The sequence below is a fragment of the Martes martes genome (assembly GCF_963455335.1).
Source record: "Martes martes genome assembly, chromosome: 6".
NCBI classification, from domain to species: domain Eukaryota; kingdom Metazoa; phylum Chordata; class Mammalia; order Carnivora; family Mustelidae; genus Martes; species Martes martes.
Genome location: NC_137893.1, coordinates 136,656,011 through 136,678,649, shown reverse-complemented (window position 1 = coordinate 136,678,649; position 22,639 = coordinate 136,656,011). Strand labels below are relative to the sequence as shown.

The window sequence follows — 22,639 nt, the reverse complement described above, 5'->3', positions numbered from 1 at the left end:
TCCTTCTCCTGGTCTAAAACGCAACGTAATTTGTAAAACCCGGAAGCTGTTAGGCACACAGAGAAAAGTGGAGACAGACTTTCGGACGTGTGTGTTTTATGGGTAGATTCCGCCGCTGGGTATAAATTAAATTAAATCTGGTACAAGTTGAATTCGGTGAAGTCAGGGAAGGAATGAGAGGTGCATTAGCACACATGTGTATCTTCACCTCCTTTCCACCTCTACCCCCCCTCCCCACATGCAAACACATGCACACCCTGCAAAGGACTATGGGAAACGCTCTCAGGCCCGCAAGGACCCTGAAACCAGGGATATGATGGATACTGCACTGTCTGGCTGTCAGCCCGAATGCCATCTGAGAATATGGAGTGTAAAGCGAAGAAATAACTTCACGTAGCATTGTTTGCACATTTTCTTCCCTATGGCCCAGAAATGGTGGAAGCCATCCCAGACCTAGATGTACTGTGCCAAGGGTATGGGTGTGTTGAGTGCATCTATCTGGCCAGAGGGAGCATCACCCACTGTAACCCACAGTGAGCTAGGAATCATCTTAGAGTTAGGAAATTGAAGCCAGATTATGACATTCCCTTGCCAAGGTAACCTAAGGTTAAAATCGCATTGTCTGCTTGGGGGAGCTGTTTGCGGCAGGAAAATCCTTTCGCTCAGATGGCAAGCGTTTAGGTCGGCAGTACAGTACACAAGCTACGATCTAAAGTGAAATTACACCAGAGAAAGGCGGGGGATGGTGGGGTGGGGGGGAGAGGAGGCAGGCAGCCAGCGGCGGGTCTATAAATAATTTCAAATAAACCGCAAGGGAAGGAAAGACATTATTACTCTTGTGTTTTTGCACAAGGCAGATGAACAAGCAGGAAGGAAACATTTGGGGACATATAAAGAAAAAAGTCTCAATAAGGCATGGTCTCTAGTAGGCACGAGAAGATCTACCAAGAGCTAAAAACTCTGACATCTAGGAAGGGAAGGGGAGAAGGAGGGAGGGAGAGAGAGAGAGGCAGGGAGGAGGGCAAAAATAGTTGAATTCATACCACCCTTCACTCACTGGTCTGAGCAAAGGTTTGTACAAAGAACCCAAAACAGAAGACAACAAAATGATCACAGAAGGGCACCCGGCTGGCTCAGCAGCACATGTGACTCCTCATCTCGGGGTCATGAGTTCAAGCCCCATGGTGTGCACAGAGCCTACTTAAATAAATTAAAAAATCATCACAGAGCATACACCAAAGGTGGGGGAGGGGATTCACTGAATTCATTTACATTATTACCTAGAGGAGTCACGGAAACTATCAAGATGAGAGTATTCTGGTGAGAGCAAGCACTTGGGGAGCCTTGAAGTTACAGCTCCTTGATCTACTTGATCCAGGCGAACTGGTCCTAAGAATTCTTAACCACAGGGATAGTCACTGCCCATTCCCATAGCGACTCTACACAGAATGGAGATCAGAGAATAATTATGCCAGCTGCTTTCAATCACACACAGCATTTAGTCCTTAGAGCAGTGGTTACCCGTGCAACCCTCCAACCCACAGTATCAGAATCATCTGGAAATCTAGTAGACATGCAGATCCTCAGGCTTCACTTCAGACCTACCGAATGGAACGCTGGGGTGGGACCCAGGTGGCTGCATTTCAGCAAGCACACTGGACAGTTCTCACGCGAGCCGAGGTTCCAGAACCACCGGCCTGCAGCTGTCTCTATCCGGCAACGGAAGGGAGGCTCAGACTTGAAGTAGCTTTTCAAGTGCATACATGTGAAGCAAAACAATCTACCTTACGCCAAAGCCTGTGCTCGCGGTGTTGTATACACCACATCCCTGGGGGCCCTCCGCTCCAAGCACCTGCCACGAAGGCTGGTTTAACTGGGGAGGCACTGTCAGGGATCTCCTTTATATTTTACATTCATTAGAACAAACTCAGTCCAAAGTGATTTTAATTCTGGGTCTATCCCCTTCTTTGTGGATAAGCTCTACTTCCAAAAGATGCACCAGAGGGGCGTCTGGGTGGCTCAATTGGTTGAGCAACGGCTTTCAGCTCAGGTCATGATCCCAGAGTCCTGAGATGGAGCCTCCCATCAGGCTCCTTGTTTGGCAGGGAGCCTGCTTCTCTGCCTGCTTGTCTCTGTCAAATAAATAAATAAAACTTATTTTTTTAAAAAAAAAAGCCACCACAAAAGGGGCTGTATTATTAGCACTGTATGTACTGTAGTTCTAGTTTGCTTAGCAAAAATATATGGGCGCTGCTCGGCAGGGCCTGCCTGCTTACCTAAGCCAAGCATGCCTAGGAACGGACTCCCCATCGGCTGTATCCAGTAAGAGAAATGGGTCTCTTCCCATTGGCATACCTTTCGTGGCTACTACTTTACCGGCATTTCAACAAAAGCAGTTTCAATGTTCCTAGGGGAAGAGTTAACACACTGGAGATACACCCTCTCTAGAAAAATCCACTGTGTGACCATCCAAACTGAGTCATTTCATAAAGCTGCTTCTTTGAAAGAGGAAATGATACTGACGGTCTTCAATCTTTCCTTATACACTGATTTTTTAAGTATGAATTTAAAGTACCTATCTGGGACGCATCTGCCTTCGGCTCAGGTCATGGTCCCAGGGTCCTGGGATCGAGCCCAGTATAGGGCTCCCTGCTCAGTGGGGAGCCTGCTTCTCCCTCTCGCACTTCCCCTGCTTGTGTTCCCTCTCTCACCATCTCTCTCTGTCAAATAAATAAATAAAATCTTTAATACAAAATATAAAATGAAAGTACCTATCCGGGCAAATGTAGGAGACTGGTAAAAGATGAACCATTGTAACTAAAAACCAGAGATGGCTGATGTCTGTCCTCAAACAGGAAAGTCTGTTCTGCTCAGCTGAGGCTTAAGCCAAAAAAAAAATCTGAAGAACATGGAAACGCACTTGTTTACACCCAAGGCCACTGGCAGTAGGGGGAGCAACCCAAAAGGTGGGGCGCACAAAACTTACCCTTCTGCCCCCCCCCCAACAAGCAGGTCTCAGGCAGTAAAGGGAAGGCTGTACCTGCCCCCCCCACCAACGGCCCCAAACCCACAGCCGGAGGGCATCTTTCAGGAGCCACACCAGTTAGGCTGTAATGGGAAAGATCAGTATTTTCATTTTGCTTCCTAAATCCCTTCAGACCACAGAAGCCGGAGGACTCACAGCATGCCTGTCCTCTCTTACCCTTCGATTTCCCATTTTTGGAACGGGTGATCTCCGTCCCCGGGTGATCTGGAAGGGCTCTGTTAATTTCAGCCTCACTCAAGCAGACCGGAGTACAGGGGTGAGAGGAGTATAGAGGACATGAGAAAGGACGGCAAAGGTGGCTCAAATCCCCACAAAGCAGAAGGACCAACAACAAGCTCCAGAAAGCCCAAGTGCCAGCCCACAGACCACAGTTCACACCGGCATTTGCAGAAACAACAAGCCCGTTTCGGCCCCACACTGCACCAAGAGCTGTACCAAGGGCTGTCGCAGCGAAGAAGGCAAACATATTTCCTGGGGGCAGAATGACAGGCTGAACAAATGTGTAACTTATGTTCCAGAGAAAGGAGAACTCAGAGAGAAATATATGTATTTAAAATAACGGCGAGAATCCCATCCTGTAGGAGTCCCGAACGGACAGAACCTGAAAATTTTTCTTAAAGAGTTTAAGTTAATGAATGTATCAAAGGCTAATCACAAAGTAACCACGCTCCCCCCCCCCCCCAAAGAAACTTTGGGCTGATTCATGCTCATGGTTACTTGGAAGCATCGTCATTCATTCTCCCTCCAAGTGTGCAAGGAGCAAAGGCAGGCTCGGGCCTGGAGAGAGAGGTCCCCTGGTCCAACCAGCCCCAGATCATCAGCCTGGCTAGAGCAGCCTTCCCCCCAGCTAATAACCAATAAGCACGACACAGATTTACATCCTACTCCATCAGAGCCAAGGCGAGCTCTGTGTGTTTTTTAATTATAGTCTCAGAGAACAATTCCCTTGATTCACTAAAGCACCTGGGCTACTACAGGACTACATTCTCAACAGAACAGGACCTCATACGAAAGAAGCAACATCTCACACGGCCTCCGTTCATTTCGGAATAGGTCTGAAACCAAGCAGAACGTTGACAAAAAAACATTTTAATAAGATGGCTTTTGTGTTCCTTTTCAACGTTTTTGTTCTCCCGCCGTGTATGTGGCACACAACAGCAGCTAATATTCGTGTTAATTCTACATAACGGACGCTTTCTGTCAAGGCGTCCTGTGTGCTATTTAAACTTTAAATTTTCTTCAAAAACTGAACTCCAAGAACACAAAAAGCTGGGTGTTCTACCTCTGGGGAAAAGCAAAATCTGTGAGTAGGAGATAAGAGGAGAGAATGCCAGATAGGCTTATCACCATCGTCATCAGAGAATATTTATTGTCACGGAATTAGAGGATCGGGTTGAGTATTTAAAAATATTTAAAGAGACTAGAAAACTGCAGCCAACCTCCGGTTGGCACCCCAGGAAGAACCACAGGGCTTTCAGGCAAGAAGGCATTTCTCCCTTCTCTTGGCATCCCACATTAATCATGGTGGATGGAAATTCACTGACCTTATACTGTATTAGTCTGAGGCCGCTGGAACCTGCTGTGAAATGAGAAACTTCCTTATATCCTAAACCCATTTTTTTGGTCCCAGGGAGCATTTACAGAACCAAAGAGCACTAAGAAGGGTGGAGAAACGGGGAGTGGGGAGAGAGACAAGAAAATTATATCACTACCGGAAAAAAACAAAAACAACCAGTTTGTTCTTTCCTAACCCTCTAAAGATGAACAAATAACGATGGGTAATACTTCCAAAGCACACGACGCACAGACACACACAGGCATCTACCCCCAGTATGACAGAGTGGAGGTGAGAGATCTGGACGATTCTAAAAAGGGAAACGTGCTTCTCCAATGTAACGACTCCTCCAGGAAGACTTCCTTTCCTGACAGTTTATACGGCTACCGGCAGCAGTGGTTTACACCGACAAAAACACTCATCTATCTGTTGCATACAAGACACTCTGCCGGTCATTGGGGACACAAAGATAAACAAGGACGATCCCGTCTGAGGGAGCTGAGGGTCAAACCCCTTTCAAAGCTTGAAGGACAAGTGAGCAGGACTGGACAGCGAGACCACCTGCTTCCTTGCCCACACTGAGGACGCGGACTCTACACACCCATTCTCTGGAACAGTCCAAGCTAAGGGCACAGATCCATCAAGGTATTTTATAGGAGGATTATACCCCTTAAATGCAAATCAAAGCAATGGAGCCTAAAGAAAAGAGAAAATATTCTTGTGCCGTGTTTACTTTATTCCAAGGAAGGGGGGGAGGGGAGACCCACTTCTGATTAAGAGCTCTTCTTTACATTTCTAATAGCAGAAGTGGACCAAAATCTCTCCCTAACAAGTCATTCAGACTGCTGTCTGCCTCCTTACCCTGTACTTGAGAATCTCTCCTGCCAACCCTCCATGCCTGTGCCCAGCTCTAAAAATGATGGGGGAAGGGGAGGGAGAGAGATGGGATGGTGGGAGGGAGGGAGCAGAAGTGCTTGGTACTCAAGAACACTCTCCTCCCATCCAAGTTCAAAAGGAGCCAGGGAGGTAGAGACATCAGGAACATTCTGCATGAAAAGCCAGATCTAACCACCTGTGCATAAGCACTCACATGTGAACCACAAGGGACACTCATGGCCGTCACCCCCTTCACAGCCAAGGTGCCTTCAAACCCCACAAACCGGAGGCCAGTGCCCTGCAGGGGAGCCCCCCCTCCCCAGAACCCCGTGATTGTGTGGTCCCTCCCTCTCTGAGTTTCATCAAGGAGGACTCCCGGACTGATAAAAATGTTTCCAGGAGGGTCAGATACTGCTTCGACGACCAGGGACGGCTTACACTTGTCCTTTGGGGTGCGGAAGGGAAGTGGGCAGAAGCTCGGTGCACGGATGTTCACGCTCATATTTAAGAGACTATGAAGAGCAGGGATGCAGGAAGACGGCGAGAGCCTGGTCCCTGGTTTCCATGGCAACCACAAGCCTCCTAGACCAGAATCTGCACGGGAGGTGGAAGTGATATCCCTGCAATCAGTTCTCCAGGGTAACAGAAACAGGAAATGGTCACGGCAGTCGTGACACTGCCTCAGGTGAAGTTCACAAAAGCCATTTTCCTGAAACAAGTAAACGTGGCGAGAAGCCGGGAACTGTAAGCAAATTTCAGGGGCAGCTGCCCACTCCCACACGGGTCTAAAAATTTGCCTTCAGCAAGCCGGCTGGCCAACCTGTCCCCCTGAAGAGGGCACACCTGCACCCAGGGAGGGCCCCACACTTCCCACCCACCTCGGGGAGGAGCGGGGGGCTGTCTGTGCAGAAGAACCCGGCATCTACAAAGACCTCTCCAGACAGAATCCCACACCTGGTGGAAATAATACCTTAAGAGGAGCCCGGGTTCACCAAGGAAAAGCTGAATATGCAATTCCAGAAAAATAACCATGAAGAAAAATTGTAAGCTAGACGAAAACAGAAAGACACGGCTCTCCCTGCTTTAGACTCCTACAGAGGACGACCACTCCCACCCCAAATTACGCAGGCCAGAACCATGCTGCTTTAACACACAATTAAAAATGGAAATTCCACGCTGACTTCGAAACTCAAGACAGGATGGAGCCAAAGTAAATGTATGCTAAAAGCTCTCTGATCAAAACCAGAAAACAGGGGCGCCTGGGTGGCTCAGTGGGTTAAGCCTCTGCCTTCAGCTCCGGTCATGATCTCAGGATCCTGGGATCAAGCCCCGAATCACATCGGGCTCTCTGCTAAGCGGGGAGACTGCTTCCTCCTCTCTCTCTGCCTGCTGCTCTGCCTACTTGTCTCTCTGTCAAATAAATAAATAAAATCTTTAAAAAATAAAAAACAGACAATACAGCTTTCGACTAGGACGGAGTCCCCCTTCCACTCCATCCCCACATACACAACACTCCCTTTTAATTAGCCAAGGACCTCTTATGTTTAACTCAACTCTTCCCCTGGTATAAGGAAGAGAAGAGAAGACAAGAGAAGAGATGGGATCAAGTTGAGGATCTTTCATTTACTAAGGTGAGGATCTTTCATTTACTAAGGTGAACACAGGGAGTGTGGCCCCTCCTAGAAGCAAAGGAAACTAACAAATGCAGGTCATTCAACAAACAGATTCAGTGCCTATAAGCACATCTTGGCTAAGACTGACTTGGGGACTAGAACGGTAAAGCTAAAAGCCAAATGCTAAAAGCTTACCAGGCTCCTACCTAGGGCTGAGCTAGGTGACTTCATTTAATTCTAAGAGCCACTGGGGTTGCTGGTCATTGCTAGCCTGCCTGGTGGCCCATCCACCTTGAAGCCCACAGCACGGTCTCTGCAGGCCTCTTGCTGGTGGGACATTTCTGCACCCAGGGAGGGGTGGGGACGAGGTGTGGGATGTGCCCTGCTCTCACAACAGGCAACTTCTTACATCAACTGTAAGAATACTAGTTCAATTCTAGGGCTTCTACAAGATAGCAATAACTAGACTGGGACCTGATAGCCAAGCCGCTCCCCACTGCCCCACCTCTAACCCACCCCACGTGCCTTTTCAAAATTTCAAGAAACCCTCTGGTCTCAAGCTCAAAGAAGAATTAGTCAATAAACCCTCCCCCCACCAGTCCCTCTTGTGAAGCCAGGCAGATAAAGCATGGAAGCACACAGGCCTTCCAGAAGCAGCCTGCTACAAAGCCTTAAGGACCACTTCTGTGTCAAGGCTCAGCCCCACCCAAGGACAAGCGAGAGGTTCAAGGCTCGGAGTGCTGGTTCCTGATGCTCTGCGGGTCTCCTCCTGTGGCCCAGCAGCCCGGGACACTGGCGTCCACCGGGTTATTAATGTGCCTCCAACTCCACGCAGCAGCCGGTCACTCGAGCCCTGGGCAGGTCTCTCAGTCTCTCCCTCTCTCTCCCTGCATTATATGATTTGGCTGAAGACACCCACGCAGGTCTATGATGTGCTATCAGGAAGCTACCATGGGGCCTAGAACATACCAAAAACATACTCTCCATGGAAAGAAAAGCTCAGTGCACAGGTCCCCTTACCAAGGATGCCCCTATGTCCCTAGACACGCCCTGATCAACTCTTCAGCCTGTGTCCACGGAGATCACACCTTCTACGGCACTCTCCACATTGCATGCGAGATGATCTGCTGCTGTTTCCTGTCCCTAGAATGGAGCTCTCCTGGACCACCACACTGGGCTTAATGAACCCTCTTTTAGATCCGTCGCAGGACCCAGCAAACAACTGGAACGTTGAAGAATAAGCTGGCACCTCAGGACATGCCTTCCTCGAGGGTCACACTCCTCGGAGAGTGAAAATGGGATCACTTTGCCCAGAAGGCCGATTTCTCAGGCCGCTCAAAAACCTTCAAAAACATAATTCTTCCATCTCTCTCCATCAGCAGTCCTCCATGGGGGGCTCTTCACAAATTTACTCAAGGTGGACAGAAACCATTTACAGAGTCCCAACCACATGCCAGGACCACTGTGTCTCTCATGCCCAGTGTACTCCTCTGTGCCCCGTCGGTAAAATGGACACATGATAAAAGACCTATCCTGCAGAGTCTGCTACGGAGAATTAAACGGGCTCATGTATGTAAAGGACTGAGAGCGGTGGTCAGCACTCCACTTGTACATACACAAACACTGTAAGCATGTTAAGTGTTTAGATTAAGGGTTCGTCATAGCTCCTCGCAAAGGGGGCATTCTGCTGGGGGACTGACTCTCACCTAGAGAGCTAAGAGGAAAAATTGGGATTCACACCCCATCTGTAGCATTCTAGAATCTCCAATTTGTCTCTCCTCCAATTTCTAGTCAAGGGCCTCATTAGAAGACTGTGCCAAGAAAACATGTTCTACTTTAAATCACCAAAATCTGAGATCATTCAGGGAGAAGGGTCTCAACGCCGGTACCACCTGCCTTGCGCTCGGGAGGCTGTCAGGCACGGAGGTGAACAGACTACCCATGCCTGGGGACTGCCATCCATGGGTCTGCAATACCTCACGGACACCAAGGCCGTGGAAGGCAGTCCCAGGAAGGGGGGCCTCCTGGAATGTGGGGGACCCAGCCGTGCTCAGAGGCACCTGAGCCCTGGTTCTGGGGGTGCACCTGCTAACCAGTGCCAGGGAAAGAAGGGAGGTCAGGTATGTGGGCTCAGAAGGCTCAGCGACACGTCCCAGCCACATGGCCCAGAAGGAGGGGAAACAGGCGGAGGCACTTGGAAAGGAAGGAGTATGAAGCAGCAGAAAGGGGCTCCACGGACAGGAAGTGCCCTGAGTACACAGATAAGGAGACACACCCAAAGACAGGGAACCCCGAAAGGGATAGCCACGCCCAAAGTGAAGAGTGCCCTCTACCACTTACTTCCCACCCCCTCTCTACCACTCCTGGGGACTGGTAAGCAGCCGGAGCCAGCAGGAGTCCAGCGACAACCATGCCCCAGCTCCGCATCCCAGGTATCCGGCCCAGGATGAGACACAGGCACGTAGCGCAAGACGAAGTCAAGTAGACACTCTCAGCTCCCGAGTCCCGGCTGGGGACTAACACGGTGCCTCTTCTTCAGCTAGACACCCGGGCTGAAGGACAGAAGAACATTCCAAAGGGAACCTGCAGTCCATTCTGCCGTTTAAACCAAACTCATCTACCCAAATATCTTCCATCAAGGAAACCCCAAAGCACCAGCCTGACTCTGCTCAGTCTCCTGGGAGCCTCCTCTGCCATCTCGCCCCATGCTCTTCCACAAGGTCAAACTCCACCCCAACTTGAACCCTCTGGATTTCCTCCACACCCCCAAATCCACCCAGACCTCTGCTGTCTTTGCCTCCGACAGATGACTCGGCTGCACCTCTGGGCCCCTGTAAAGGAGGTACTGGGTAAAAGACACTATTTACGTACAGAGAGTCAAGCAGAGGTAGGGGTGTGTGGGTGTGTGTGTGTGTGTGTGTGTACACACACACACAAGGACAGACCCAAGATGCTTCTGCAGTGAGAGAGCAGGATGCAAAAGGTGGTCTGGTAAGCCCCCGTCCTGCCACCTACATAGTAATCCGACAAGTCGTTGACTATTCCAGGATCAGAAGGGGGAATGGGGAATCCCTTAAAGCGCGCATGAATAGTTTCATGCACAGAACCAGTCAGATGGCGTGTTTATTACAGCAGCTTCCTTCGCTCTGCAGCCAGGCCAGGGTGGGGGGTGGGGGGTGGGGGGTGTCCCTCTTTAATAGAGACAACCGGCGCCATGCGTTAGAGAGGGCAGGAAAGAGACCTCACGAGAGTCATCAGGGATCCGAACGGGAGTCCAGGGATGTGGCTGCAGGGGAAGGACCGAACCGCGAGAACGTGGGTGAGTGGCCTGTGCTCTCCTGCAGTGAACAGAATGTGTGTGAGCGTCCGCCAGCAAGAATCTCGGGCACCGTCAGAAACTGTCTCCTAGCTCTCCACGACTCCATGTTAAGACCTCTGACCCTCGGCTTCGCCAGGGTGATCCTTTCATCTGGGAAAACCTTAAGATAGAGGTTAAGGTATGAAGAGTGAACAGATACAAACACCCCTTCCAAACCTGAACTGTAAGAAAGAGGAAGTTCATCCATAAGCAGACACCATGAGGTGAGCCAGTGTTTTAACTCTTGCGCCCTCGGACCCCACCTACTCCAGCCAAACTAATGAAAAGTCACATAAAAAGAGTATTCTTCTCCCAGAGGAACACAGGCACAAGCCACTGAAGCCACAAAGTAATCACAGATCTGTCTGGAACAGCTACCTGAAAGGAACAGTCAGCTAGGTCCTAAATGGTGTCCCATCCAAGATGGACCTCTCCCCGGTACCCTTGGGCATGACCTCTAACCTCTAATACTGGAGGACACCAGAGAGGACTTCGAGAGCAAAATGTGTTTTACTCGAGATAAGCTAAAGCTTCCCCTTCTCCCTACTTTTCTATTTACTGCTTGGTTTGCAATGCAGAAAAAAAAAATTTATTTTATTAAAGAAGGAACGCAAACACTTGCCCAAGAAGAGAACATATACTAGGGTCCTGCGATTTGGGGGGGCCACAAGGAGAGTGCACTGCACAAAGATGCTCGGCCGAGGAGGGAAAGTGAGGCTGTGATCCAGCCATGGTTGGGCTCACCAAGCCAGGTGCCGCCGGCCCGAAGGGTGTTTCTGGAAGTTGTCTGTCCCAGAGGTGCCTGAAAGAATCAGAGCTACGGTTTATGTCCCCAAAAGGAGGGGACATGGTGTAGTGGAAAAGTCCGGGCATTACAGATATGAAGACTTGTATTCAAATCCTGACCTTGCTACTTAATAAGAAATGGGTCACTAGTCAAGTATTTTCAACACTGGTGGACTTGGCTATAAAGCAGGGGTAAGGAAACCCTCAAGGGGTGGGGAGCCTGGGTGGCTCAGTCAGCTGAGATGCAGCTCTTGGTTTCAGGTCAGGTCATGATCTCAGGCTCGTGAGATCGAGCCCCGTGCCGGGCTCCATGCTGAGTGTGCAACTTGCTTCTGACCCTCCCGCCCTCTGCCACTCCCCACCTGCTCCCTCTCCTCTCTAAAAAAGAAATTCGAAAATAATTTAAACAAACAAACAAACAAACAAAACCCTTCCAAGTGTTTCCTTAGGATTAAGGTAAGATTTATTAGCACAATATGTTCTATTCACTAAGCAGCAGTGCTTCCTCTTTTAGAAACAGAAGTTCTGGAACTTCAAAGAGACTGAAGTATTTCTAAGAGTCACACGCTTTCTTGTAGAGTGGGGACTTTCTATTTATAGGTCAACTGCTTCTTTATTTTCAGATGTTCTTACATTGCGTCAAGGCTTACTTAGTCATGAGAACAAGAAAGTGAACTGCGTAACAAAACTAAATGGAAAGGTTAGGGTCCAGGCTAAGATAAAGTACAAACGTGCTGGTTAGCTAGGATTCCTGGTGGTCCCCTTCTCCCTCTCATTCAACATTCAAAGAACAGAGTAGCAGTAGAAGCAAAACAGACTTCCTGCCTGAATGAAACCAAAAATCGACATGAGACAACGGACATCAGACCACAAAGCACTTGATCCCTGAGATGAGGAGGGTTTGGCGAGCTCACAGCCCCAGGAGAATTTCCAGGCCACAGCCCAAGGAGGGGAAATTCAGACAGGGTTCAGAGGAATCTAAGGAGAAGGAGCTGAGGTTTGGAAAGCCAAGGTACTGAGCAGAATCTGTAAGGCAGGGCACTGGAAAGGGCCACACAAAAAACTCTAGAACCTCCTCACATCTTCACCGGGTACTCACAGCCACTAGTGAGGAAATCTACCCAAGGAGATAGGCAGGAAAGGACTGGAGGGAACCATCCCCAAATCCCACACAGGGCCAGGAACCGTGCCTGTACCTACTGGCCAAAATGGTAAACCTCCTGATTCACAGGACAGCAAGGACTCTTCCAGGTTTCGCCTGAGCACCGGGGAAAACTTAACCCTACAGCAAACACTTCTCTGGCTCTATTCAACAAAGCTGAAAAGCCAAGATCTAGAAGGACCCGAATGCTTCCTACAAACTCAACCACACCTTAGAGCAATGCTCTAGACAGAGAAATACACACACGTCCGGAACCCAAAGGGAAATGAACAAGGCCTGGCGTCCAATGCAAAGTTCTCAAGGCAAGAGCAGGAAAATAGGGCCACTAGCGAGGAGGGATGGGAGTGAATCCAAAACAGACCCATAAACAGCACAGGTGAAAGAATTAGCAGACGAGTGGACTGAATCCTCTACTGTAACTGGATTCCGTGTGTTCAAGAAGGCAGAGCAAAAACCACGTCAGGACAGGCACTGAGGATTACACAGACCAAACTCTAATTTCTGTAGGTAAAAACAGCAATCTCTGAGGTTAAAGAAAAATATACCTCTGCAGATCTGAGATAGGCACTACCTAAAACAGAATGGGATGGGGGAGAGAGAGAGTAGGATAAAATAAGCAGCATCGAGGTGCTGTGGGTCAACGCCAAACAGCCAAATATATATATTCAACTGAAATCCCTCAAGGGAAAAAGAAGCACACACACTAAAAAAGTATCTGCAGAGATGCTGCCTCCAATTTTTCCAAAAATGGTGAAATCAACAGAACTAAGCAGCAGCTCAATGAACTGCCAACATGAGAAAAATAAATGACACCAATAGACATGGTAACGGTGATGAAAAAATCTGTAGACCAGGGAAGGAGCACTTGGGTGGCTCAGTCAGTTGAGCCTCAGACTCTTGCTTTGGCTCAGGGGCCCAGCATCGGGGACCAAGGTCAGCAGAAAGTCTACTTCCCCTCCCTCCCTTCCTTCTCTCTCTCCCTCTGAAATAAAAAAATCTTTTTTTTTCTAAAAGGAAAAAAAAAAAGGAGACTAAGGAAAAGGATACTTTCTTAAAATTAAGAGTGACAGCAGACTTCTTATTGGCAACAGTGCAAAGCAGGGACAGCTGCGTGATGGTCCTGTCCCCACCACAGCATTTTAAAATGACACCCTCAAATTCTATAATGAGCAAAAGATCTTTCAAAAATCAAGGTAAATTTCTTACAAGGGCACATGGTCCTATGACTATGATTCTCATAAACATATACATATTTTAAATGAGGAAGAAATAAAGACTTTTACAGACACATAAAGCCAAGAGATTCATCCAACCCCAGCAAACCTGTAACTGGAAGTATTTAAAAACAAAAACAAAACTGTATCAAAGTCCTTTCAGGCAAAAGAAAGATCCTGGAAAGAAAGATCTAGAAGAAGGAACAGAAAAGCACCAGTGAGGACAACCATTTAGGTAAATTGGGGGGAAAAAAGGCAGATAGGCCTGCCACATCTACATTTACTTTGTCTTTAATTCCACAATCCTGGGGTGCCTGGGTGGCTCAGTGGGTTAAGCCTCTGCCTTCGGCTCAGGTTATGATCCCAGGCTCCTGGGATCAAGTCCCACATCAGGCTCTCTGCTCAGCAGGGAGCCTGCTTCCTCCTCTCTCTGCCTGCCTCTCTGCCTACTTGTGATCTCTGTCAAATAAATAAATAAAATCTTTAAAAATAATAATAATAATTCCACAATCCTCTTATGTGGTTACACTAAGGGGCCCACAGAATATCCCATTCCGCCATTTTGCCCCTTCTTAACTCCTTGTACTGTTTCAGTCAAGACAGCTGCAGAACAGTACTAAACTCTAATTTGTAAAATTGTCTTCAAGGTGTTACCAGCAAAACAACTCATAACACTCTGGTCCGTGAAGAGGTCTAAATCTTAACCAAAACTTAAGAGAAATAGATCTAAAGCAGTTTGTGGCTATTACTGCCAAGATTCAAAGCAAAACAAACAAGTACTTTTAACATTGCACTAGACTATTAATGCATTTTGTTAAGGGGAACAAACATTTAGACTTTTAAAATTCTGTTTCTACGGATGTTCACAGTGAGGGGCGCCTGGGTGGCTCAGTCGGTTGGGCGTCTGCCTTCAGCTCAGCTCATGATCGCAAGGTCCTGGGATGGAGCCCCACAAGGGGAAGGCCCCCTGCTCAGCAGGGAGTCTGCTTCTCCCTCCGCCTCTGCCCCTTGGCTTGTGCTCTCACACATGTGCGCTTCTCTCTCTCTCTCTCTGAAATAAATTTAAAAATCTTAAAAAAAAAAAAAAAAGTTGGTTCTCCAAATTCAAAACCCAATCCACTGGAATGGGACCATTTTTAAACGCAATCATCAAAAAAAATAAATTAATTTTAAAAACAAACAAACAAACAAAAAAAAAAAAGCAGTCCTCTTTCCATGGCCAAAGACACCATCGCTCTTAAACAAGAAAGCATGTAGAATGGTGTCTGTACTTTTTCACTAGATTCTCTTGAAGGTTTTTTTTTCCTCCAAAGTAAGGCAGGGATTTTAAGCAGTAAGTACTAGCAAAATAGCACCCCACCAAGGTGAAATGATGACTAATGAGTGCACAGCTGAAAGAGAATCTACTTGCCGACAGCCCACCTTCACGAACTTGAACCTCCTCTCACTCCTGACTGCCCCATGCAAGCAAATAACCTGGTTACGCCCACCTCTTGGGGGGGGGGGGGGGGGACGACACGAGGACTCACACTGTGTGCCAGAAGGGTCCTTCCTGTGACTCAGTGACTTCAGAGAAGGGACACACACCTACACTTCTCCATCTGCCCACAGAGGGTGTGGACCAAGACACAAATCACAATTTGTATAAATCAAAACTCCTCTAAAACACGTTTGAGAAGTCCCCAATAAATGTACATGCTCAGACGCAGCAAATTCATGGGTCACACCCTGTGAGCACAGCTAATAATAATAATATCTAATGGGCAGTGCCCCCCACACACACCGGCCCTTCATAACTCACTTCGTTCAGTGCACAAGACCACCATGAGGCGGTTACGACTTTGCAGGCACTGTAACACATCAGAAAACGAGGCCCGGTGATGCTACAGAACCCGTGCAAGGGCAAAGGACAGGCAGATGGTGAGCCACAGTAAGATGCCACACTGTCTAGTCCTGCCCATACCGTTAACCATTACGCCAAAGGCCAGATCCCCTTGACACATCTCTAAAAACTACCACTGTCATTGTATTTTTCCTGCTTACTCCCTCCAGCCAAAGACAAAGTAAAATAAATAGACACAGTTAATCTTTCTATATATCTGAGCGGTCAAGACCCCTTTCAACCCATGCATTTTGAATCTTCCATTTACTTGCATTTAAAAGCACACTATGGGGGGGGGGGGGGCACCGCCTGGGTGGCTCAGTCGGTTAAGTGCCTGACTCTTGATTTCAGCTCAGGTCATGATTTCAGGGTCGTGAGATCGAGCCCTGCTATGGGCTCTGCACTGGGCATGGAACCTGCTTTCTCTTTCTCCCTCTGCCTCTGGTCCTCCCCCCTCCTGCTCACCCACAGCTGCTCTAAATAATGAAATCAGTCAGTCAATCACCATCACACCAACTTTGTACACCACCTTCTTCCTTTCCACCAGCCCAACAGGTAATCCCTATGCCCCAAACCATCATTCTGGAGTTGCTCAGTCTATCCACACCTGACTGACAGAATCTGTCCATTTGGCTTCTGAAAACACGTCTATTTCCTGCAGGAAACCCGAGTTTTATAAGAGCCAAGTGTGACAGGAGAGGCCACGTCAGTGTAGCAAGAGGATGAGGGTAGGCAGCTAGCTGCTAGGCATGGCCACCACCAAACTCAGAAGGAGCTAATTCCAGGGTCAAAGTCTTCAGGACATTTCCATTCGAACAGTAATATTACGTTGATGTAGAATTTGTTTCTAATATCATTTACCCCAATGATCAAAAGAAACGGAAAATCAACACTTAGGAACTCCCACTAGCACGGAGTTCCTCCCGGTCTCCAGGGGCTGGGATACAGTGTCCACCAAACAGGACAAGAGCTTGTAGAGACAGCAGCTTTTCCTTTCACCAAGAGTGGACAACAATTGCAGAGGATGTCCTTTTCATGGCTAGGTAAAAAGACTTTCATTTTTGCCTCAATAAAGAAAAATAAATGCTACAGAACTCTGGATTCTACTGCTTTCTGCGTTTAAAAAAAAAAAAAAAAAAGCCCTGACATCCAGTACACCAATGGCACCAAGTACAATGGCCCCAAACATAGCTCAGGGGGTTTCCCATAGAAAAGTAACACTTTGCAAACACACGAGATATTTGGGCTAAAGACTCACAAAACACATGACCAGCATTGGAAAACGGAACTGCTCTGATTTCCAGGTTGGAAACCCAAGGCAAAGGTCTGAGACTTGCACAGTCTACACCTCGTATTTTAATATTTTGTCAAACGCAAATTCCCTATTTCCACCACTCCCAAGAGAAAATGCCTATTAACTGGTGATCCTAAAAGCTATACATTTAGGAGCAGCAATGAACTGTACAAGAATGGCTAGCAATTCCTAGAGAATAAAGAATGCTCAGTCCAGAGCAAAGACATAAATCACAGCCCTGGAATTTTAGGATCCAGGGTTTTGTCCCCCAGTGTAAATGCCTACCAAGAACACAAGGGGTCCATCAGAAGATACAGTCCTCTCAGGTGTATATGCATGAGGCTCAGGGAACTGTAGCCACAAGGTTAAAAGCAGCATCTCAACAATGCTCTACGTAAGCGACATTTTGAACTGACCACTTTAGGTAGATACTCTGGGTCTGATATCATCATCCACAGGGCCCAGACATCCAAACAGCTTATTACAAAAGGTCTAATACAACTAAGAAGAAGGAAGGCTGACCACTCCTTCTGGCAAGGCGCTGACAAAGTCCCCGGCATTCAGATCTCAGTTCTAACAACATGCATTAGAAGGCAGGGTTCATACCGATTTATACTCAATACTAAAAAGGATCAAAACAGTGAGCTCTTTAAGAGCCAAATTATTAAAACTTAGTACTTGGGAGGCAGCCGAGTGGCTCAGTCAGTTAAGTGTCGACTCTTAATTTCGGCTCAGGTCATGATCATAGGTCGTGAGATCGAGTCCCCGTCAGGCTCTGCGATGGATATGGAGCCTGCTTAAGATTGTCTCTCTCCCTCTCCCCCCCACTTTCAAAAAAAGTTTGTTTAAAAAAAAAAAAAAAGTTTATTATTTTGTATTTGCTACATACCCTACAACACTGTAGGAAATCTTAGCCCTAACTTCCCTAGTTACTTGTAAACTCCAAAACCCTCCTCCTGTAACATCCAGGCCACCTCAGACCAGCCCTCAATCCAGCCCCACCTGTCAAACCGTAACCTACATTATGTCCCTGATGATTTCCCTGGTGGAGAGTGAATATAAACAAGTAAAATGCTGCTGTGAATCCTTGATTCAGTAAAACGAGGTACTTGACAAACTAATTAAAACAGATTAGAAACAATTACATTTTTCTTAGAGTCATCCTGATCGAAATTTCTCTTTTCCACTATCCTGGAGACAAAAGTTAAATGACCGATGTGCACACAGCTGCCACTCACCAACACGGCAGCGTGCGAAGAGGAAGCCAGTCGCACGGTCAACGAAGAAAGGCACTCAGGAGTCAGGGGTGAAGGGCCAGCACCCCCACACACACCCTGAGAGAATGAAGCCTTACAGATGTCGGTCATGGCACCCCCTCGCTGGCAGGATTGGGGTAGGGGGGCGCACCCCTCAGGGGGAATTGTCGGCCATGCAGCTCAAGGACCAGGTGCTGACATGCCCAACCACATTCAGAATTTTGCGCCCTAAATGGAGATGAAAGACGATGCCAGAGGTATGACCACCCAGCCATGTTTGGAAGCACGGGTAGTTACCAACCTATTTACTGATAGGATTTCTAAAACACACCCTTGACCTCCCCCTTTCTTGCGAGGATGCATTTTTCCAACTGGGGACGAGCGAATGTTTGTGGCAAGAAAGGATCAGAAACCTGACAGACTTGTCATTGAGACACTCACCCAAGGGCCTTTTAAAGAGACTAACCTACATGGCCCAGGACACTGGCAGACTCTTCATCCGTAGGCTTGCTGACTATCCACGAACCTGAGACCTCTTCTGAGACACAGCACTGAGAAATTAAGAGAAAATTGTGTTCTGGGTTTTCTAAACAAAGACATGGCATGATGGAAGAAAATAAACTAAGACTGAGCTATCGTCTCCAGTTCCAGACCAAAGTAGAGCTCTGTTGAGGATCTTAAAACACCTAACGCGTGGCTAATCCAATCCTTTCCTCTTAATTTCCACTAGACTCAGTAGTTCAGCAGATATGTGCATCCAGACAATTTCCAGAGGGTAACCAGAATTCTGGAAAAAGAGTACACAGCAGCAGCCAGGCCAAGGGATTTTTTTTTTTCCCCTTTTCCCCAACCTCTTGAACTACCAGGTTCTAAGAAAAAGTCATTCATCTAGTCATCCAGGAAAACCTCGAGTATCGGGGGGAGGATGACGCTGAATGTAATTTCTAGAAAGGGGTGGGAGGTGGGGAGCCCAACACATGAGGTACGAAATCAGGCAGATGACCAGCAAGGGTTTTTTTGGTTTTGTTTTTTCAGTTTTAAAACACTCCATTTACAAGCAGCATGATATAAGGTCACTGCCGCCGTTTGACCGTGAAGCCACAAACTTTATCAAACTCCCATAGCCAACTTCCCTATCAAACTCTCAAGCTTATTTAGGAAAGTCATTTTCAACAAGAGAAAAAAAAAAAAAACTGGTAAATTATGTTTTATGAATGATTCCTCCACCGGCGCCGGGGTGAAAACACCACGCCAATCTGTTTTCCTGAGCAGGAACACCGTTTAGAAACACCGCGTTTTAATTCACCATTTTTAGGAACAGCGGTCTTCAGACACCAAAATACCACCAAATGGACTCCAGAATCTGAGGAGAGTCACTTAAAATGATCGCAGTGGACAGGAGTTACAAGCTGGCAACCCTGTGGCCAGAGCTGAGGGCGGGAATGGGCTCTGTCCGGCCCAGGGCGTGTTCGGGTGTGTTCGTTGTTAAGGTCAGTGAGTGGACCACGTTTAGAGACCAGGACCTGAGATAGGGAACCTCCAGAACGCAGGCTCCTCTCTGAAAACCAGGAGCCTGGGGAGGTGGGCCCGAGCCGGCTCCCCTGGGGCAAACACTGTCATCCCTGGTTTAAGGCGCCAGCAATGTTCAGCCTTGGGTACTAACCTTTTCCTCGACGGCCCTTCTTCAAAATCTGAAGAACTAACATCGTTGCTAGCAGAGGACACTTGGGATGCATCGTCCTTCTCATTCTCTGACTGTTCTGACGCTGGTCCTAATCCCTTAGACTGGCCATTACCAAGGAGCCCTACAGGTGAGAAAAGGGGACAAAGACTTAAAACACATGACACAGGAAGTAGCACTTTACCACAGTTACCCCTACACCATGGCTGATGAGGCCGGACCAGAATTGGGAAAGAAGAGGATTAGAAGGTACACAGATGCCCCCCCGCCCTTTCTGGGTGGGACACCTCATCCTATGTGAGCCCTAGGAAATCATTTCGACAGTAAGAAATGCAGGCGGGATTCTGTAACCATAACAGACTTTACAGGGCTCTTATTGAAATACACAAACATCTCTCGGGGCTTGGGCTAGGAAGAAAGGCACCTCGTGTATTACCAATTCGAACTAGTCAACCTTCAAAGGCTAACAGATGTACATGAGAAACACTGAAATCCTGGGGCACCTGGCTGGTTCAGTAGGTGGAACATGCAACTCTTGTTCTTGGGGTTGTGAGTTTGAACCCCACGTTGGGGGGAGAGAGGACGTTAAAATAAATCTTTAAAAAAGAAAGAAAGAAAGAAAGAAAGAAAGAACGAACCTGAAATCCTTTTAGGAACTGGCTTCAGGAACCACACAAGAGAAAGCAGAAAGCATTATTTTGGAGGCATAGTTTACGTTGTTAACTAGAAATCCTACTACACAACTTCCTCTTCATAGCAACCCTTTATATTAGACAAGTCACGTTTGTCTCTGATGGTCTCAAAGGACAAGGCCTCTCTAGAACCTGCATGTATGAGGTCACCATGCAGAAGAGGGAGTCCTGGGGCCCCAGGATGTCCCGCTAAGTAAGGGAACTGGATAAAGGTCCCAGGGTAGGGCCTATGCCAAAGAATATGGTTAGTGTTTTAATAAGCACTGAGGCCCCACTAATGGGTGACAGCGGAATAGAAGCCTGGCCGGCCGGTCCTCTAGCACGGAGACGTGCTCACATCTAGGATTCTGGATAGAACTCAAGTCCTAACGACGGGAAGCTTGCCCCAACACAAGCGTCTGCAGCGACTGGCCCCCAATTTCCCGGTCACATGGGCATCAAAAGCTGGGAATCCGCAGGAATGCCTACACAGGATCTACATTTTCACAGCCACACAAAGTATAGTGTGGCCCCTTGATTTCCGTCCTCACAACATTTCCACCAACGGTGAATTCCCTGTATTAAATTCCTTTTTGGTTCAAACACTTAAGACTGGTTCCGACTATCACACTAACACTGTAGAGGTAACAAGAATCTACGTATTTGGTAAAGTCGTCTGAAAGAACATGATTATCAGGCAACCGAACCCTGACACTCGACCTGCTCGTGCATGCGCTGCCCTGCTTGTGCGTTTGCACCTCCTTTCTGAGGATGAGTAATAGCAGAACGCTGGGAAGCCACTGTGGTGCAGTAAGGCCTGTGGCTATCACCGAGACGTGCAGCTTCTGGGGGGGCAGGGCTGCAAAAACGGAAGTGAAAACATACACATCTTCCCCGAGAGAGAAAAAAACGTGGGCAATTTACACCATGAGGTCAAAAGGAAACACGAACTGCATGGAAGCCAGAGTGTACGGGTAGAGGCACAGTCCATGTCACCCACTACTATAGCCACGAGTCCTATGTAGCTATTCTTTTTAATGCGTTGGTTTTTTTTGAGGTGGGGGGAGGGGACAGAGGGAAAGAGAGAATCTTAAGCAAGCTCCACGCTCAGCCCAGAGCCCAACACAGGGCTCAGATCTCATGACCGCAAGATCATGACCTGAGCCGAAACCAGGAGTCGCACGCTTAACCTCCTGAGCCACCCAGGTGCCCCCATTCGGTGTAGCTCTTGAGCATCTGAAATCCAGCTGGTGCACAGAAGGAAATGAATTACTTTTTTTATTTTAATCAACTGAAAACGGACCGGTAATTTCGTATTGATTAATTTTTGAAACATTTTTGGACAGATCCTTGGGGTTGAGTCAATTATATGAAAATTCATCTTCCCTGCCTTTAGGTTATTTCATGGAGCTCTAGAAAACTAAACCTACGTAATAGATAGGTATCAACTACATAAAATTACCTAGAACGCTTCAGTAAGGTCGCAGGGTGGGAAGAAAGCCTATGGAAAAGAGCAGGATGGATACAGGCGACGCTAGAGATGGAGAAACGGGGCCAGGGAGAGAAGTCGCACAAGTGGAAAGGAGATGGGTGAAAGGCCACGCTCGGAAAGGATGGGCAGTCCAAAATAAAAACGGATGCCAGAACCACATGTAAAATTGATGAGGGAGAGAAGGAGAGGCTTATTCTTGGTTGAGATCATGTTTTCCAACAGTCCATAAGCACAAAAAGGAGAATAAAGCAAGAGAGGAGGGAAAGAATGGGAGTTCATCCATGCTTTTTTCTTAATTTTTTAAGCTTTCATCATCTGTTCATTTTCTTAACACCTACCATATGCCAGGGCCCTGGGGATACAGGCACAATCAAACAAAACCTAAATTCCAGAGAGAAGGGAGCTCGACGAGCACACAGGGTGAATCGGTTATTACGTGCAAAGAAGAAGCCTTGCACTTGGGGGGGCAAGGAGAAAGTGACAGGGAGGGGGAGAGACCCAGTGAACGTGAATCAGCGACGCCGACACACTTGCGATAAAAACAAGAAACCTAGAAAACCAAAGCCAAAAACAGGGGGATGGTGGCAGTGAAGGAGGAGGGGCTGGTTTTGAAGCTGAGCTTGGATCAAGGAGGAAACAAGCAAGGACCACGTGCCGTCAGGTGAAGCCAGGGCAGAAACACTGCCGTGCCGTTCGGTACATGCCGAGATCTTCCGGATGTATCTGCTGCAGGAACAAGCAGCCCTAGTGAGC

The 22,639-nt window shown here is 47.8% G+C and overlaps 1 protein-coding gene across 1 annotated transcript in view; it reads right to left on the bottom strand.

The window, feature by feature from the left end:
• JARID2 (jumonji and AT-rich interaction domain containing 2) overlaps positions 1 to 22,639 on the bottom strand; it is a 254,521-nt gene that overhangs the window by 82,684 nt on the left and 149,198 nt on the right. Inside the window, exon 3 of the mRNA XM_080807291.1 lies at positions 19,706 to 19,847. Within this exon, the coding sequence (XP_080663417.1) occupies positions 19,706 to 19,847 (142 nt within the window). The remainder of the gene's footprint in view (positions 1 to 19,705; positions 19,848 to 22,639) is intronic.